At 35.3% G+C, this 21,441-nt stretch overlaps 1 protein-coding gene across 1 annotated transcript in view; it reads right to left on the bottom strand.

Annotated features, from left to right (window-relative positions):
- Positions 1–12,437, bottom strand: part of LOC150101766 (actin-related protein 2/3 complex subunit 3-like) — a 61,637-nt gene extending 49,200 nt beyond the window's left edge. The window contains exons 1-2 of the mRNA XM_090400429.1: positions 12,321–12,437; positions 4,218–4,314 (exon numbers count right to left, since the gene is read on the bottom strand). Coding sequence (XP_090256555.1) covers positions 4,218–4,314; positions 12,321–12,326 — 103 coding nt within the window. The 5' untranslated portion in view covers positions 12,327–12,437. The remainder of the gene's footprint in view (positions 1–4,217; positions 4,315–12,320) is intronic.
- Positions 12,438–21,441: the final 9,004 nt, after the last annotated feature.

Here is a 21,441-nt window from a genome sequence, read left to right as displayed (position 1 = left end):
ACTCCTGAATAAACTACTCTCTGATATCTCTCCATCAACCACCCTCCTCCCCATCAAGAAGAAACCTAGGTGACCAAATCTGAGCACAGTAGTCTAGATGGGGTCTTATCAAGGCTCGATAGAGAGGAACAATAACCTGCTTGTCTCTGCTTGTCAACGTATTCCTCAGCAACCAAGTGATTTGATGAGCTGTTTTGGTCACTTTTGCAATGTGTCCCCTAAATTTCAATTCCTTAGCTACCAACACTCCTAAATCTCGTGCCTCATCAATTTCCTGGAGCAGGTTCCACCAATGCAGTAAACTGCCGCCAATCTTTTCACCCAAAAATGCATAACCTTACATTTTGCCACATTAAACTGACATCCATTCTCCTTAGCCCAGACCTCCAATCTATCCAAATCATCCTGCAAAATTTTGACGTCATCTGCATTCACTATTGCCCTACCCAACTTCGCATCATCCGCAAACAAATGAACTGTTCCTCTCAGATCATTTCCTATATCATTTATGAACAAATTAAACAGCAGTGGTCCAAGAACAGATCCTTGTGGCACACCACTAGTCACAGGCCGTCTTGTGGACTCTACTCCCGAGTAAACCACTCTCTGATATCTCTCCGTCAACCACCCTCCTATCCATCTCACCAACCCTATATCCATCCCCATATGCTGCAGTTTACTGATTAGAATTCCATGTGGTATCCTGTCAAAGGCCTTAGCAAGGTCCAGCAGAATCACTGTAAACCCATTACCCTTATCCAGTTCAGCCATCACTGTGTTATAAAATGTGAGCAAGTTACTGAGGCATGATCAAAAAGTATAGAAAATATCTCAAACATAATGTTTTCTTATTTCAAGTTTATATACAATATTTATTTATTTATTTATTTAAAATATTATTTTAAAAATTTATAATTACACCATCACATGTTATCTGTAAAATGTCAAAAGAAAAACAAAGGCAATCATTACAATCAATATTTCTCCCTTCTTATCTCTAGAAATATAGAGTTGTACTTCCATTTATTTTATATACTGGTATTAAATATTACTGCTTACATAAATATGGTTTTTATTCTTTTTTTCCCCTCCAGTGCAGTCATCAGAAAAAAATCAAACATCACAAACAAAACCACAGTCATTTCTTTCATGAAATAATTAAATACTTTCTTTTTTATGTCATTTTTGAAAAAAAATTAAAATTGTCTAATATGATATATATATTTTTTCAGTCTCAAATAAAGTCCCTAATGATCACCAGGTTTGAAATTTTGCATAAATCTTCACAATTCTTTATTCCTCAGGTGATATCCAGAAAAGCCAGGTGAGCCTTACTAATCTTTTAGGATTAGCCAGGTTTTTCTCGATTTCCAAAAATTAAAATCTTTTCTTTCTTGGAGTTAGAGAATAGAAGGAACAAATGTGAGATAATTGAAAATTCTTAGAAAACATTTCCCTCACTGCATTTCCTGCTAAATAATATACAGTTGATGCTTGGACAACGTGGGGATTAGGGGCACCAACCCCAACCTCTGTGTTGTTTGAAAATCCACGTATAACTTTTGACTACCCAAAAACTTAACTACTAATAGCCTACTGTTGACCGGAAGCCTTACTGATAACACAAAAAGTCGATTAACAAATATTTTGTATGTTATATGCATTATATACTGTATTCTTACAATAAAGTAAACTACAGGAAAGAAAGTCTTATTAAGAAATATCATAAGGAAGAGAAAATATATTTACAGTACTGTACTGTATTTATTGATACTGTAAGTTTACATCGTCTGTTTACAAGATGAATCATCTGTCTGTTAGTACCTACATGAATATTGTCTTATATGATACAAAACATTGTAGATGTTTTACGCATTACTAACGCTAGACATCAAAAATGAAAAGATAATATGAAAAAGAAATTCATATTTATTTACAGGTGAAAGATTCACGCATTGATAATGAAGAAGCAACAGTATGATTGCTTTATGGTAGCCTAGTGTAATCGATATGATTGCTTCACAGTAGCCTACCTTGATTGATTAATTAAATAAATTTAACTAATTAGTAACAGTTAATTTTATGCAGTTATGATTTGATATTGCATCTTTACATTTGTTTACATTTCTCTCAACTGCAAATGCCGCCATGTACGGTTCTGTAAGTGTTTATGTGTGCATAAGTTGTGATAAATCTTAACTTTCTGTTAAGATCTGTGTATATTTAATAGTTGTAAATGATAAAATAGACTAGTATCTACATATATCTTATGAAGTCGTGACATACTTAACTCTTTAATTTTTTCGATACTTCTAGGCTACGAGGTTCGTCTGCAAGTTTTCCAAATTGTTGCAAATCTCCAAAAAATGTTTCAGTATATTTATTGAAAAAATCCACGTATAAGTGGACTTGTGCAGTTCAAACCCACATTGTTCAAGGGTAACTGTACTTAATTTGTTTTGTTTGTGACACGGTCGTGGTTGTATTTGTGTGTGCATGAGATTTAGATTTAATCATTATACATAGCTTTATTGTATTGTGAATAAAAAATTTATCAGTGCATAAAAATGAATCTTTTTAAATTTAATAATAATAATAAAAAGGACTGTACCTGTAGTCTCCAACAAAATCTTATGAATATTGATCTGCTCACTAATAGCTCAATCAAAGTCTTTTCCCTTCTAACATAACGCTGATTTCTCTAGAAAACATACATAATGATTCATCACGTGCTTGACAGATAGCAAACCCCCCGGACATACAAGACAATTTCTATCATGTCCTATAGGTGAGTACCAAACAAACAACACAATTTGTGTTGTGCCTGCATAACAAAACAAAAAATATTATTATTATTATTCAGGCCTCCATGGAGTCAAGAGACTCATTGTGGGGAGGTCCTTCCTAGGAATCACAAAGTCTATCGTACCACTCCATGAACTCATTGACCATTCTTGTTCTCACCACTCTATCAGGCAATGCATTCCACAGTTCCTCCACCTCCACACAAAGAAACCACTTCTCGCCCTCTTGCTCACAGCTTCCTTTTTGTACTTTTCAGGGATGGCCCCTTGTCATCACTCCTTCCTGTTGCGCCACCAAGTGAAAGAACTCCCCAGTGTCCACCCTATAACTGCCTCTCAACAAAATTGGTTTTCACAATGACAGGAGATTCCAAATATGGAGAATTTTTAAGAACTATACATAGTTTCTAATAAGAATGTTTAAATTTCTTAACCAAATTTTTTCCCCCAATTTTGGAATAAATTATTATTTATTTATTTATTATTATTTTTTTATCTGTTAACCACCAAAATTAGCAGATGACTTATTTGAGAATTTAATGGGGGGGGGACATTATTTTAACCAAAAAAAAAAAAAAAAGGTTTAGGATTTAAAAGTTTTAAGTTTATTATGTAAATATTAAAATCAATATTTGTCAGTAACAAGAAGAATTGTGGTTCTAAAAGAGGAAGAGGAGGAGGATACAGATAAGACTTGAGTTGTAAAATAAGAGTAAATTCTGAATCGACATATACTAGTAAATCTGAGTTTCCGTTCATTACACCAAAAAGAAAATCATTTATTGTGAAGTATAACAAATGTTTACAAAACTGTAAAATTGTAACATCACAGTCAATTACATGTATTCTGCTCAGCTTACAAAAGGGTGAAACACTTACTGCCTCCTTTGACCTTTAGACAAAAAAAAAAAGTCTTTATAAATGATCCTCAGATCCTGGAGTTTGGATTCAAGTTTTTCCAACCAAATGATAAACATTATTCTTCAGAATACATTATGGAAGAATGTTCAAAGATGAAATAATAATAATTATTATTATTGCACGAGAACCTGATAAGGGATTTATTATTTCTCTCATGCCCTTAGGAATGATGTGAACATCGTTCCTAAGGTCTTCTGATCCTATAACAAGATTCAACACTCTCATATCCCAAGTTCCCTCTGTCCCATTCTGCTTCAAGTGATTATGCATTTTTTCAAACCTTTTTTTTTTTTAATAGTTTACAACACTGTATTTGGCTTTTATGCTTCCACGATTCCTATTACAAATTAAAGTTTGGGGGAAGGCATAATTCCTAACCAGAAAGTGACTAATCTCTTTTTTAGTGAAAGAATATATCATGAAATACATTTTTAATTGACTTACTCCTACTGGAAATAAGGAAATTTACAATAAGCAATTATGATCACTTACCATCTTTTGGGGCTGGACCTCTATACTGGGTTCTAATGGGTAAAAGAGCTGTATTTCCAATCACATGAGGAGGAGTTGTAAACTGAGAATGATAAGCCTACAAAAAAATTTAAATATTGCAACTTTATAGATACCCAAAAAAGTGTTCAAAGATTTCAAAAACAATTTAAAAAAGTTTGCTTAACATAGATAATTTATAACCATGAAATATGAAATGAAAATTTCGTTACAAGTATCACAAACAATAAATACATCACTAGTGATGTATCATTATTAATGGGACTCAACAAATTAGGCAAAATCCTACTCACAATAGAAAAAAAAAAAATTAATCACTCAAGACCTCCCCCATTTTTTTTTTTTTAATATGTCCCAATAAGGAGCCACAAAGTGATTAGTGGTGGTGTATTACTATTTGGAGAAACATTTCCTTTGTGTAAATAAATAATAAGAATAGGAAGAAGTAAAAACCAACATTTGGAAAATATAATTTGTTAGATTAATTTCTGTTACTGGAATGATACTGAAAGTGCAAAACCAGGAAAACTAGAGGGATGGGGGAAGAGTGCAATCAAACATGTGTCTGACCACTCCTGGGATAAATGAATGTGTACAGAAATAATTATGCAATGCTGAACATAATTTCACAGGTTTAGGATTTGCTTGGCTTGGTAATGATGTTACTCATGGATAACTGAGTTTAAGGTAGGCTTGCCAGACATCCTGTATATACAGGAGTCCCATATTTTACTGTCTCATATTGTACTTGTAGGAACAGCCTAATGTCCTGTATTTTAATGAAAAAATAAAATTATAAATATTATGTTAAGCAATTATAATTTTCAATATTCTTTTAAAAAATCCAACTTAAAACGATTTGTAAGCCATAAAAACTAACGATTCAAGGAAATTAATCGTGCTTACAGTTTAGGGCAACGGCATGGAGGCAACAATCCCTTTCATTGGTCACATTTTATTTATAATTCTGTACAGATATATTGCATTTACTTATTTTCAAACATTTCTTATTTGGACATTGTGCAGTGCGGTATTGGTACAGTACGTGGATGTTATTTCAATAATTATTAAAATAATAATATCTCACCTTTTTCGAAAGTGTGATATTTGGTTAACATATAAAATATATAATTAAAAGTAAATTAATTTTCTTTATTAATTATACAAAGTAAATTAAATTTATTTCCTTAAGTCCTTAACAATGCCAAAACAAAAGTGCATTTTTAACAATGATTATTCGAGAGAAAGGAATTTTATTGCAAAAGGAAAACATAATGACGTTGAATGCAAAATCTGTAGACAAACATCTAGTATTGCACATGGGAGACGATCGGATATTATACAATACATTAACACTCAGAAACGCAAATTGAGCATTTTGAGTTCCAGTTCCAAAAGTATTGATACTTATTTTGTAAAGTCAAATACCAGATGTATTTTTTATTTTGTAAAACCAACTCACCAAAATTGTTCCGTGTTCGGAAAACCAAATATGGGACATGGACATGGGTGACCCATGTCCCGTATTTGGTTTTCCAAAATCTGGCAACCCTAATTTAAGGGAATGTTGAAATGCATGTATACAAATGCCAGAAGTGTCAGAAATAAGGGAGAGGAGTTTCTAACATTAGTCAGCTTGACAGTTATGAGAATAGAATGTAAAGGTGGAATAGGACAGGAGATGGGGTATTGCTGATGATAGCTGAACTACAACCAACAAAATTAGAAGTTAAAGAGGATTTTAGGTCTGGGAAGATGGTGTATTTTGAGGCTATTTGGTACAAGATAGAAGCCAATAGGACAAAATATATTGTTGGTTGCTGCATCAGACCAGGAGATTCACAGGAAGATGCCATGCATTGGTATATTATCACAATGACTGCAGGCCAAGCAATTATTATGGGGAATTTCAACTATCAAGACATAGACTGATGGGGAGGAAAGGGCAAGATGTAAGAAGTGAAATTTGTACAGTTGCTAAGAGATAAATCTGAAACATGTTATAGAAGAAAAAAACCAGGGGTTTGGGAGTGCAAGATCTAGTAATGGCATCAGACGATACAGTATATATCCATAATCAAGGTAGACACACTGCCTCCAATTGGGGAGCATGACCTTGCAAGTCTTGTTCTGGGAAATTGCTAAACATGTGAAATTCTCTGTCAAGAAAGAATTTTTATGTTGAACTACAAATATGGTAATAATGGCAGACTTAGGAGGCATCTTGGAGCATGGCTTGAGATGGTACAAGAAAAGAATGTCAGTAGTGCATGTGAAGTGGGTTCAGGGATTGTATGAGAGAAGCAGCATCAGACTGCATACCCACAGTCAGGAGGATAAATCAATTGAAGATTAAGTGAATGAAGAGAGATATAAAGTAAGAGCTGGAGAGAAAAGAAAATGAGATGTTTGGTAATGTGTTTGTGGGTTCTAGTGCATGCACTTCTGGTACTGGCATTTTCTTTTTTGTGGCAGTTTTTGTTTCTGTAGGGATGGTGATATGTTGGTTTTACTGACTTAAAGGTTAGGTTAGATTGCTAAGGCTATAAGCTAGAGAAATTGTAGAGAGAGGGAGATATGTTTGGTTCTTGGTGCCTGCATTTGTAGTATTGCTCTGGGTGTGACAAGAGGAACGGTATGTTGATTTCACTGACTTTAAAAAGCCAGGTTAGCTCTCAAGGACCACAGACCAGAGCTGTTTGTGTTTTTCTGTTTTTGTTTCCTGTTTTTCAGGATTGTAGGCCAAATGCTTCTGGTTGTGGGATGTCCATGTCCTGTACTGGCTTTTTGTTGTTTGTGGCTGTTTTTGTTTCTGTAGGGGTGATATGTGCTAACTTTAAATTGCTAGGTTAGCTTTTGAGCAGGAGCGAATTCTCCATGCTTGCTATGCTTTTTCTCATTAATTGAGAAAAAAGTAATATTTATTTGTTAATAAATGCATGCATTTATAAGCATTCCATTTAGACTTTTATTTTTGTAGACAGAAGACGTTTTAAGCTTGCACGGCAATAATTGAGCTTTGCATTGTGTATCGAAGGCCAATGCTTGCTCGTCTAGTCAAAGCTACCTTGGCTTGCTCAGTTGTAAGAGCTTCCAGGTCCTCACAGCAGCAGCACTGTGATTTCATGCATGCACATAGCCATTTCACATCGTCTCACTCTGTTGCTTAAACACAGGCCATACGCAGTCAACGTATCTCTAGCCAGTGAGCTTCAGCCAGCCTTTACAAGTGTGCATGTTGCTTGGGAAAATTAAGTTACAACCAACTTTTTATGACGATGTTATTGACCAGTTCATAAAGAAGAACTGTAAGGTAGAATTTGTATTCAAGTAGCTAAATTGAAAAAGATAGAATATCATTTGTAAAATAAATGTATTTGTATGAGTAAATGTACATAAATTTCTAAATATATAGTTTTAAATAGTAATTCATTATTCTGCTAATCACACTTCAATCACACCACTCACTTCCTGAATGATAACAAGAGCAAGCATGAATTTCAAGACCAGCATTCGCCCCTGCTTTTGAGGGACACAAGCCAGATATGTTTGGTTCTTCATGCCCATGTTTCTGGTATTGGCTTTTCCATATTTGTAGCTCTTTTTTGTTTTTATTATGGGTGGTGATATGTTGGTTTTTACTGAGTTTAAAACTGGATTGGCTTTCCAGGAATATAGCAAACCAGAGATATTTGGTAGTGTATTGTTGGTTCTTGGTATCAACATTTTTGTAATGACAAGATACCTACCAGAGACTTTCTGGTAGGTATCTTGTATCTACAAGGGTGATATGATGACTTTATTGCATTTTAAATGTAAGTTTTGGTACACATTAAAAGTATTTTTGGCTCTCAGCAACAATGTGACTTTTTTTTTTATTGTCTATGTTCTTTGTGTTATTTTAATATGTTTAGTGTTTTATATTGTTGTTCTTTTGTAATTTTTTGTTCTGTTTTAATTTCCCATAATAAATTATGCAAAAATACTAGTTCAAAAGACTTACTTTTATCCTTTTTAATATCTGTGTAATTCCTGATTGCATTGCATTCTGTAAAATCTTGTTTTTCTTGCACTTGTTGGTGTTGTTTCTATTATTGATGTTGATGGCATTTTCCTTTATCTTTAGCTGTTTCTATTCCATTTGTGCTTTGCATTTCTCTTTTAATAAGTGGAGTGGTGTTATTTACTCCTGCCTGTTAGCTTTGTGTTACTATTATTACATTTTGTTTATTAATGTTGTCTGTTAAAAATTAACAAAATTTTACACTATTTTTGTTTTGTGTGTCAGATGTTAAGTGGTGTTTATTTTGTCATTTATGATTTATTTTTAAAGCTTGATATTGTTTTGTTATCTATATCATGTTTTCTTGTCTCCATATTGCAGTGTCAAATGAGTGATGTCCCTGCCAATAATAGTGTTGATCACATAATATGTAAGTAGGTCACATGGCTTTGTAGATTTTGCGAGTTATTGGAAAGCAGTAGCTTTTGTAAATCTGTATCCCATTTTACACCTAATATTTAACCTCCTTTGGAATTAATCCAGATACTGCTGATTCAACAGTGCTACTGTTAAAGTTCTTGACCAGTGTCCAAGCATCATTAATCTCTTTTGTTCACCTAACCTCTCATTCCATGCCCGTGCTCTAAGCTGTCTCATGAGCTTTTCATAATCACTGACCTTCCTTAGAGAAGTCCCCATGTGACTGACCACTAACCACATGATCACTGCCAACTGAAAGCTGATTCAATAACTCATTCACAATAACATTCTATGATGAAATTATCAAATTCAAGATTTCAATCTTTGTTTGCTCTGTTACATACTGCCTAAGGTAGTTCTCTCAAACATTCAAAAAATTCATTTTTCTTGCTCTTATGTATCATCTCTTCATTCCAATCTGTATTATTACCAAAATAAGAATCATCCATACCAAATATTCATCTCATATTTTCAATGCCAATTGGCTTATACATTTCTTTGTCATCCTTTATCACATTCCAAGGTCTACAGCAACATTAACTATTTCATCCTATCCACTAGACAGCCTTCAGAGACTACTACCACTATGAAGCAACACTAGTGTTGTTGATGAGAACAAGAATTATGCAGACTTAATTTTTCTGTTATCATCAGTGGTAATCTTTCCTTCCCTCCTCCTCACCTTTCCTACCTCATACACAAAAACATATTTCTCTGTCTGTTCCTATGAAGGCATCCTCCTCATCCAACCAAATTTACTTATATAACAGAATGCACTTTTGGGTCTATAACCAACCCTACCCATGTTAACTCTCAGTTATGACTTATCCATAAATAACTGTGCACCTACTCTTTATCAACATCTATCCCATATTTTCTTCCAAATCCAACTACTCCTCTTGCATCCTATTCTTATGTAGCCTGTTCCTCATACACACATTTGCTAATAATTTAAACATCAATTCTCCTTATGCCTACTTTATACAACATAAACAAACACTATCTGAAATGTGAATGAACAAATTAATGTTTATATATAGTATGCGAAAGAAAATCTAAATCTGTATGGCAAGAATTAAGTTTTTGCATAATGAAGGAGCAGTTATATTCTACTTGAACCACAAGGACTAACCACATAAGGGTGTCTGAAACTAATTATAAATACATAGAAGTTCTTTACATAATTATTAGCAATGAGAATATCAACTTGGATTTAATCAACTTCTCTTTTTAATACATCCATCATAAAACTTTCATTTCCAGTAACATATACTGCATAGAATACCCGCAATTTACAGACAAAATACTAGCTGTGGTGGTGGTGGTTGTGGGTAGTAGATGGCGTTGATGTAGGCAATTGGTAGTAGCAGGTCGGTGCAGTAATGGAGACGGAGTGTTGTATAGGAGGTGTCCTCCTGCGATAAGTCTTTGGACTCCTTGGAGGCATCACGAATAATAATAATAGTACTACTGATTTTTTCTTTCTTTTCCTACCATCTATCAAGCCTTGTGAACTAATTTTTTTTCAGCACTGAAGATCATAACAAATCATTATAAACTTAGTACAGAAAATTAAAGCTACCAAGAAATTATATACTTGGTATTTTTTCAGCGCTGAAGATCATAACAAATCATTATAAACTTGGTACAGAAAATTAAAGATACCAAGAAATTATATACTTGGTATATATAGTTGCACCTGAAGTATTTTCAGGATTGGAGCAACTCGTGTATAGAGGCACATGAATTCACATTACTTACTTAGTATCCCATAATGCAAAGCACATAGCCTTGTGGGCATGTGCAAGGCTATGCATTTACAGGAAGGGTCACTATCCAGAACAGTTTTGACCTTTATTGAGGTCTCATCAGTGGGAGCTACACCCAGAGTGATAAAGCTGAAGTAAAGCAGAAATCATATTTTCATATATGAGTAGTCAAAAGGTGTCACACCTTATTATTAAAATACTCTGGATTAGGGATAGTTGTTGGAAGTTTTATCACTTGGTTATACTATAAATGAAAGATACCAAGAAATTAAATACTTGGTTTTAATCATTTATCCAAGTGTAAGAAAACTAAGTTTATACCTGAAGTATTTTCAGGACTGGAACAACTCATGTATAGAAACACATGACTTCACATCACTTGCCTTAGTATCAGAAAAGCAGTAGTCAATTGTGCTTACTATTCTAAACTCTAACAATATTTTTGAGATATATGTTTAGGTGCCTTCTGTAGTTGTTTCAATAATTATTTTTTTTATTAATTGGAAATTAATTTTCTCGAGTTTATTTGGTACATTTTAACCTCATCACACCTGCAGTCTTACAATCAAATTGAAGAATTAAAGAAATGCTTTAATTTCGAAATATATCTAAACATATGTGGCCAAAATATTGTTAGGATATTTAGAATGATCACAGAGTTATTGCTTTCAAAAAATCAAAAATCAAATTAAATAATAAAAAAAATGTATTTATTTCATAAATCCTAATGTTATTTTTATTTTTAAATGTAAGCAATAAATGTAATTCTAAAAATTGTAAATATTAATAATGTTTTGGCCATATATGTTTAGATGCATCACCAAAATCCAAACATTTCTGTAATCCTTCAATCTGATTGTAAGAACTGCAGTTTTGAAAAGGTTAAAACGTATACCAAATAAACTGTATTAATGTTGACATTTGGCAAATTTTCAATTATATCAAACATTTTATATATTATTATAATGACACCTCCATAAAGTCCAAAGACTCACAGTGGGAGACCCAATCTATCATACCTCTCCTTGAACCCATTAACAGACAAAGCACTCACAACTGATTCTGGCAACCCATTACACTCCACCACTCTCCAAGCAAAACATCTAGACCTCACACTCCTACTGATCACACCTTTATTCAACTTCCCCTTGTTCTGGTCCCTATAGCCAAGTGCTAAAACATTTCCCCTGCATCTATCCTAAAAATCCTTTAAGCAACTTAAATGGACAAAGCATTATTAGCATTTAAATTTATTGCTTACATTTAAAAATGAAAATGTTTATTTTTAAATCTATCCTCATATGGAACATTCCACAGGCCCAGTAGCGCACTCAGGGTTTAATCTTGGGGGGGGGGGAGTGAGTTGAGTAGACGATTTGAGAATATACACTACGCAACATAAATAAAAAATAAATTTTAATTAGGAAAAGATTTTTGGAAAATTTTCTAGTGTTTTTTTTCCTTTTTCTTTGGGGACCTTCCCCCATCTGGGTGCGCCACTGCATAGGCCACTCGCCTCTGAATCTTCTCCACCGCTTCCTTATCTCAAACAAAACCCAGGGAACCAGATTACATATAAATTATATGCGTCCTTCGACTTAGAAAAACCTAGGTTCAATTCTCACCATGAAACGAGGGATCTTATATGTGCTATTTCAACGGAAGATGAATTAGCTGGTCACAGGAAGTGGTGTATCATGCCATGTAATAATAAACAAAACATCAGACTGGTAGAAATCAAATATAGATTTTTTTTTTTTTTTCGCTCTGAACAAAACTGCATATAGAAAATTCATTTATGACCTGTTTCAAGAAAAACAGAATATCACTTACTGGCATTCTGTTAATTTGGCAGCCTGAATTAAATTAGTGTTTCATAAATTTAAAGGTATCGTAAGGAGACGTCAAAATAGATAGCTATTAAGACAACGCCCTTCCACGGAAGTTGACATGAAACACTGCTGTTATTCAACTGTGGGAGCATTTAAAATGGTTCAACAATAGCATAAAGAAGCCCAAAAATTAGGTAACAAACTTAAAGCCTTCAGCTTCTTACCATTAATTGAAGGAAGTAGTAGGATTAAAGACATCTGCAACAATTGTGCTCTGAACATGGGTACTGACGCTTGATAGAGGCTAGTAGTTCTTATATAACGCCTTCAGCTTCTTACCATTAATTGAAGGAAGTAGTAGGATTAAAGACATCTGCAACAGTTGTGCTCTGAACATGGGTACTGACGCTTGATAGAGGCTAGTAGTTCTTATATTTCAGCGAAATATATGCAGATAACAAATATGGAAACGCCGTTTTTCCCTTTACAAAAAAAAAAGCATGGGCATATGGGTATAGTGATCACGAATTTCTGCACCGATACAGCACTGCTGCTAAGTTTATTATGCTTAAACTAGCTTATGCCAAACACCAATGATAGATCAGTTATCATTAAACACAACAGCTAATATGATACCATTTTCGAAAAACACTAATTACTATATACCAGCAAATGCATGAGTTAATATAATCACAATGTATTCATGGCACAATGCTTTTTATTCACACCCCTCTGTCAAGAAAGAACAGCAATGACTAATCTCCAATCCATTAGTAACAACAACAACAACAACAACAAAGGATCAAAGATAAACTCATGTTTGAATAAAAAATAGACAGACTGTTATTGGTTCAATTCTCTGGTATAATCTTCTAATCTCCAACTAGAAAAACATTTTCTAGACATTTATTCTTCAAATTCCCCGGTTAACCGAACTTTGGCATAAAAAAAGAGGGATTGTTCTCCCTACAACTCTAGTTATTAACCGTGTAACTCAAAAACGATTGTAACTCTTCCAACGTTTAGACAGCAGATCTGTCAATAAAGACGAAACGTTTTAATCGGAAAGACCTGGGTTCGATTCCCATCAGTGACGTGAGGAAACTTTATCTGCTCTCTTTCGACTAAAGGTGAGTTAGCCGGTCTCATACGATGGTGGTGGGTTTTCTTCCAGGTAATTCGGATTATTCATCCCTTAAAATAGGCAAACTGATCCCGTGAACACACGCACGGCTATAGTCATAAAATATACCATGGCAAGGAAGGCAACGGGAAACCATCTCGCTAATAATCTCCCTAGTATAGTATCATATAGGTACCCCCCAACAGCAGTATAGCAGAGGAAATAGGATAGGATATATCAGTGGCGACTGGTGAAATTTTAGGCGGGGGGGGTGCTGCCTATACAAAATAAAAAAATAATAATTCTTTTTTTTTATTTTGTATATGCAGCAATATAAATATTAATAAATAAATCTGTAGATTTATTTATTAATAAATTGGTTACTGATTAGGAAAAAAAGAATTTTTTTTATTTTATTTTGCATAGGCAGCATCCCCACTTAAAATTTCATCGGCCGCCACTGGGATATATGTCTGTTACATGCTGAAAGTTTTTTTCACTAGGTTATAAATTAAAGATGCCAAGAAATTATATTCTTGGTTTAATCCTTTATTCAAGTGTAAGAAAACAATGTTTGTTCATGAAGTATCTTCACGACTGGACTACTTATATATAGAGGCCAATACTCATTCTTTGAACATACCCCAAACGAAGTCATCAAGTGATACGAGATTAGAAGAACATGAAGAGCATAGGAATTCTGTGAACTTCGAAATGAGCCTCTGGAGAAGTGTTTTGATAAATAGGCTCTTTTCTGATAAAAAAAAAAAAAAAGAGGTAGGCTTAAGGAAACGACGAAACAAACATATAGGCTTGCACCATTTGCTCAATGAACTCCGTATGGATGAAAATAATGTTGAATAATAACGTATTTTCTTCCAACGTGAACATAATTTCTACAGCTAAATGTAATGGCGTAGACTCAATCTATTATTGTATATACAGTCGAACAGCATATCTAATAGCGCGTGTTTCGTTGAAACTCTTAGAGTTTCAACAAAATAGGTATAATTATGTAATTATTATTATTATAATTATGTAATTAAAAATTATTAATGGTCAATAGCTGGGTGGTTGATGGAGAGATATCAAAGAGTAGTTTATTCAGGAGTAGAGTCCAAAAAACGGCCTGTGACTAGTGGTGTGCCACAGGGTTCTGTTCTTGGACAACTGCTGTTTAATCTGTTCATTAACGATATAGGGAAGGGTCTAAGTGGAACAGTTCATTTGTTCGCTGATGATGCAAAGTTGGGTAGGGCGATAGTGAATGCAGAAGATGTCAAAGTCTTGCAAGATGACTTAGATAGATTGGAGTTCTGGACTAAGGAGAATGGATGTCAATTTAATGTGACAAAATGTAAATTTATGCATTTCGGAGTGAAAAGATTAGCAGCAGTATACCACATTGGTGGAACTGTACTCCAAGAGATTGATGAGGCCAGGGACTTGGGAGTGTTGGTGGATAGGGAGATGAAGTTTAGGGGGCACATTGCGAAAGTAGCTAAATCAGCTCATCAACTCACTTGGTTGTTGAAAAATACCTTGACGAGCAGAGAAAAACAAGTTATTGTACCTCTGTACCGAGCCCTGATAAGACCTCATCTCGACTACTGTGCCCAGATTTGGTCACCTCGGTTCCTTCTTGATGGGGAGGAGGTTGAGAGGATCCAGAGGCGAGTGACTAAGATGATAGTGGATCTATGGAATGAACAATGTGAGAACAGGTTTGTGAGTTGCAGAAACTAGTTGATAGGCGGAAAAGGGGAGACATGATTGAGATATTCAAATTGCTAAAAGGATTCTATAGGATTAATTCAGATGATATTTTTGAGATCAGGACTGGTGGTGGGAGAACTAGGGGACACCCATGGAAGCTGGGCAAGAGCGTGGTTAGCAGGGGTGTTAGAGCTGGGTTCTTTACTTTTAGAGTGGTAAATGAGTGGAATAAGCTGCCAGAGTCTGTTGTGGGTGCTATGACAGTGAGCGAGTTCAAGGCAAGGTATGATATATACTGTGAGAATGTTGAACAGCTGCGTGAACATGATGTTTAGGGCCTTCCTCGATGAGTCTAAGGACTCCTGGAGTAGCCCGTGGTAATAATAATAATAATAATAATAATAATAATAATAATAATAATAGCAATCAATTTTCAAAACTTATTGGTAGGTATACAATCTGATTAAGATTAGGACGGTGGCTTCAGACGATTCAAGAAATACATGATAAAATTTAAATACATATATTAGTGCGAGATTTCTCTTTTGTTCCAGTGAACTTTTAGTATAATGTCGTATAGTACAGCATAGTCTTAGTATAGATGCCATGAGACGCAAAGCCTGAACCGTCTGATTCCAGGAATTTTATATAATCTTGATGTTCTGGGATTCTAATCTCAGCAGAACGGCCAGTCTTTTCAAAGTAGCAAAGATGACAAAAACAGGCTATTTGATAAACACTAGGCAAGTGTAGAGGTGATAATTCATCCTTAACAGGTGGTAAGAGCGAAGATAACTTACGGGATGGTTTGAAGGTAGCACACCGATTATATTTGCAGGGAGTGCTTGCTATTTTTACAAACGTCTCATTAAGGTGGAGTATTTGTTTCAACATCAGACTGCAATCTGGCAGAGAGATGACAATTATCAATTATTATCTGTATTGTGGTTTCGTTTTATCCATTAAGAGGTGGAGTGAGTTTTATTTTTTTAATTCTTCAAAAGAAGAGACTTGGAAGAACAAATTGTGTTTGTTTGGTGCACAAGGTTTTTGATAATACCTGTTTTTTGAGAAGGATGATGATGTGAAGATCCGTGGATATATCTGTCTCTAAATGGAAGAGCTTCCTATAAACAGAAAATTCAATATTAGCAGCAGAGTTACGATGTATTAGAGTATTCAAAAAGGTAAGACTTTTGTTAGATTCACACTGAATAGTGAACTTATGTGAATGTATAAGGATATAATTTTGTTCATAAATTGAAGTAGTTCTGTTTCAGAGTTAGAACAGATTGCAATGATATCGTCAACAAAACGTAGATAAATACGAAGTCGAGGAGAAATAGTGTTAGAAATTAGGCCCTCTAAGTATCCCATAACGTAATCAGCTAAAGTACATGATATAGGATTGCGCATCGCCGTATCCTTGATTTGCTGAAACAAATCGAACAGGTCGCAGGATTCGAGATTTTACAGTCGGATCTTTTGGTGAAGTTCAGTACAGTAACGAGGGTATGAAGCGCCTATGGCAAGTGTTTAACTTGCGCCCACTAATCCAGAAATGACAAAAATTTTGAAAAATTTAAATGTAACAAGTTAAATTTTACTAAATGCAATTTGTGAAATACTTACTATTAACCCCGTCAGAATTAGTTGCAGGGTGTTGCAGAATTTGTGTCCAAAGCGGCTTATTGCAGAAATTTAAAAATAGAATATAAAATAGCGGACCTTTATATCTATTTATTAATTTTTATTTTTTACATTGTTTACGTTTTTCTCCCCAAACCTAGTTGCCCCCGTGGTGGGCGCCTCTTTCGCCACGCCCTCGTTACGGCACTGTGGAGATGTAGAAAATAATAAAGGCGAAATATTTATCGCATTGTGTGAAGCACAGGAATTTCAGTTGATGAAATCATACTTCCAGAATAAACATATACACTGATGTACTAGTGCTCATCATACATGAGGTTTACGATCTACTGTCACCCACGTGATTACAAAACGGCAGTGTTTTGTAATCATGATTAAAAAATTTAATGTCCCAAAATCTAAGGGACGTAATAGTATTGAGATCTCTAGAATATATGATATATTCTAGAGATCTCAATATATTCTAGAGATCTCAAATTCTTGTAAGTATATGATACCCGCGCGGTTAGCCTAGTGGCTTTGCGCTTCGCAACTATATGCCTGGGGAAGGAGTGTCCCAGGTTCGATTCCCGTTGTAGACGTGAGGAATTTGAGGATCTTCCTCAGGCATAGCCAAGTTAGCCGGTCTTGGGCGCGGTCAGTAGGGTTTTTTCCGCCAGTTTATCTGGCGGTTTTCATCCCGCAAACAGGCAAACCGGCCCCATGAACATACGCCTCTACAGTCAAAAATATATTCCCCCCCCCCAGCGGCAGACCAGGCGACGGGTCGGTTGGGAGTAGTACTAACAAGAAGTCGCATCTAAAGTAACACGCGGACCCTGCAGGAAGCGGGAAATAACGCGTAGTAGAAGAAGATCTCTAGAATATATGATCAGTCTTCTGTAAGATAAGAGTGTTAGAGATTATATATAAAATATATGTAAAAGTAGTATCAATCAACATTTGAATGCATGTGAGGACTGGAGAGATAATGAAATCTACTATAATCATATTAAAGAGGCACTTGGTTTTGAAAGGCATCTGAACCACAGAGTAAGGTGGAATGGGTAAGAGTAGAAAGTTTAAAACCGTCACTAAGAAGAAGGAGATATAAAGCATATAAAGCTTGGGTTAGTTCTAGAAGACAGGAAGATCAGCAAACGTACCACGTTATTAAGAGGATAGCGGAAAAAATCCGCCAAAATGTAAGGAAGAATGTTGGAACAGAGTTTCTTCAGAGATCAATCGCAAATTATTATGTAATAGGTCTGTTAAGGTGGAGGACCATTAGGCGCACAAAAACATAAAACCGTAGATCACATCTAGCTAGGTTAATCCATATGACAGCCTGGATGAGTAATTTTGAAAACCTTCTGAGAGACAATAAAAAAATATATATTCAGGGAGATTCAGATGGTGATTTAAGCATACAGGAGCTATTGGATCAATTTTTAGAAGATGAGGTACAAGAAGCCTTGGCAAGGTCACAAAATGGGAAGGAGTTCGCCCAGGAGGAGTACCCATTGAATTGTGAAAATATAGAGGTGACCGACTGCCAAGAATAATAACAAGAATGTTAAATCAAGTTCTAGAAAGAGATGTAATTCCCAATGAATGGTCATTATAATAATAAGACACCATCTTTAAAAAGGCATTATAGATGCATTTGTGTGATGGCCACCGTTAGTAGGTTGTTAAGTAAAATTATAACTGCAAGATTAGAAAAGAATATTGCCTTTTGGATGTCAAATGAACAGACAAAATACTTTCCAGCTTTACTGCTGGAAAATCGTGCTAGCACTACATCACTTTGATGCAGTGTTAACACGTTGATATGTGAATGGGTTGTGAATGGGTGGAATGCTTTGCCAGAACTGGTTGTGAATGCTTTAACTGTGAATGAATTTAAGAAGAGGTATGACAGGTATTGTGTAAATAATGGTTAGTGTGTCAATGTCGGGTCTCCCGCGATGAGTCTTTTGACTCCATGGAGACACCGTTAAAATAATAATAATAATAATAATAATAATAATAATAATAATAATATGCTTCATGTAGAGCCATGAGAATTGAGATTGGAAATAATGTATTAACTATTGTTTGTTGAAGATTGAGTGATGAGTGCTAAAGATCAGGATGAGGTGGAGATAATAGTGAGGAATCTGGTTAATGTTTACGGAATGAGAGGTCTAAAAGTATATTTACCGAGACAATATGCTTAGTGGTGTGTGGAGAAGGCAGAGATTTCGATCTCCTAGTTGGTAAATTCAACTTAATAGATCATTTCATATACTTAAACATAAATAAATAAATCAGCTAACGCCTTTTAGTCCCTTATAGGGAGTAGGTGAGGCCTTTATACTCTATCTCGCTTTTGGAGACTGAGTGGACAGTTCAATCACCATCGGTAGCCAATCAGAGATAGCTGGCCCATCTTATCAGGTGGCTACGAATGAAGACACCATCAAACAAGTGCTGCTATCTCTTGGTACCTAACCCTAACAGGATATTATTGTCTGAAATAATATGGGTAATATGGTCGATTTTCTCAAGTTTACGGGACGAAAAACCCACTTGCCGTTTCATATACTTAGGATCTGTTAATCATGAGTCACGAACATGTGAGAAGATGTGAATGCTTCTGTCAATCAGACTCGTAATGCAATTAAGAAACTGAATGATTTGTTATAGAATCGACATATTCCGCATGAAACTAAAAAGATAACCCAAATCATTGTCGAGAATCTATTGTACAAGGTAGAAGTATGGGCATTGAATGAAAAACAGAAGAGTCGTATAAGAGCTGTAGAGATGGATTGCTTTCTACGAGGTATGTGCTGTCTCATTCCGGACTCTTTGAAGGTGAGAAAAACACACACTTCGCCGTAAGCAAACCATTTCTATAGCTCATATACGACTCTTCTGCTTCTCATAATAAATAAAGCATCAGTAATAAATTTAGTTTAATCCTTTATCCAAGTGGAAGCAAACAACGTTTGCTCCTGAAGTATCTTCAGGACTGAGGCAACTCGTGGTAAAGGTGGACCAAAATCTCATCACTTCTTGTCTCAGTATCTCCCATAATGCAAAGCACATCTCCTTGAAACATGTATAATGCTATGCATTAAGAAGGGCCACTTCCTACGGTTTCGACCTTTACTGAGGTCTCATCCCCAGAGGTAGTGGCCCTTTCCTTAATGCATAGCATTATACATGTCCTCAAGGAGATGTGCTTTGCATTATGGGAGATACGAAGACAAGTAGTGACGAGAGCTTGGTCCACCTTTACCATGAGTTGCCTGAGTCCTGAAGATACTTCAGGTGCAAACTTGGTTTACTTACACTTGGATAAAGGATTAAACTAAATTTATTATAGACTAACTAAGTGGAAAAAAACTTCCAACATAAGGAACCATGTTCCAAGCAATCCTCATAGTGGTATGAGCATCTTATCCGCATACCTCTGGAGAGAGAGATTGCGTACGAGAGTGATGAATTGATCACAACTAGGAAGACGGAAAAGAGGACGACCTTGATTTACAGGGAGAGAAGGACTTTTAGTGGCAATGCGAGCTAGAGGATTGCAAGGTTTCTCAGATGAAAATTTGGAACGGAGAAGGAGATTACAAGGCAATCGCTGTACAGTGCAAATACCTTAAAAGAAGTCAGTACATGGGATATTGATCACGTGATACTGAATTCAGCTCCGAAGTTTTAAACTTTCTTGGGCTAAGACACACAAGAAGTAAAAAAGGTTGTCTAATGAAAGCAGTATTGTAGTTTATGTATAGATATCACCGAAGTATTCAGAATAAGGGAGAGGAGTGTTTCGCATCGATCATCTCAATTTGGCCACAGGTTATACGCAGTAGTGAGACTTGTTTCAACGATGGTGATATAGCGATAGAATGAAAATTTATAGTATCTTAATAGAAGATAGACGGAGTAGCCTGGATGTAGTGGAGTTTGCTGATATCAATGAAAATTGAACTCCAAAGTATAGAAGTATAAATGTAGGACAGGGATGCAGTGCGCAGTTCAAAGAAAGCTCCCTGGCCTCGATGAGATCGACGTAACAGGGAAAAATACATAATTGGTTGCTGCATTAACCCAGAGAAAATGTAAATGGCATGCATTGCAATAGCACAATTTGTGCAGGTCGCGTAATTATTATGTGGGATTTGAACTATGGGGATATAGATTGGGAGGAGGAATAGTCACAGACCGGGAAGGAAATCGAATTGTACAGCGGCTGAGAGATAATGAGCTCAGGCTGCTGTTTACCGACTGTACAGGAGGTGCAAGAGTGCTGAATCTGATTATTGCAACTGAGAACTTAACAGTAACCAATCTAACTAGGCTGCCTCCGCTTTGGGAATGCGATCATGTAGTCTTGACCTGAAGATTGCCAGACATGCAGAATTTTCTGTTAAGAAGGGATATATGTGAAATTATAAAGCAGATGATTATTATTACAAGCTGACGAGTCAACTTTCAGTATAGCATCAGATCGTATGCTCAGAATCAGAAGGATAAATCAGTAGGTGTTATATGGATGAATAGCATCATTAAGAAGGAATTGCAGACAAAGAAATGGTTGTGGAGAGAGATTACAAAGAGATGACTGATAGTAGAATAGAGATGCTTAAAATAT

The sequence above is a fragment of the Typopeltis vanoorti genome, chromosome 11 (assembly GCF_054136105.1).
Source record: "Typopeltis vanoorti isolate ZY-2024b chromosome 11, IOZ_Tvanoo_1.0, whole genome shotgun sequence".
NCBI lineage: Eukaryota > Metazoa > Arthropoda > Arachnida > Uropygi > Thelyphonidae > Typopeltis > Typopeltis vanoorti.
Note: the sequence above shows the minus strand (reverse complement) of the source record. Positions and strands in the feature narration are given on the sequence as shown.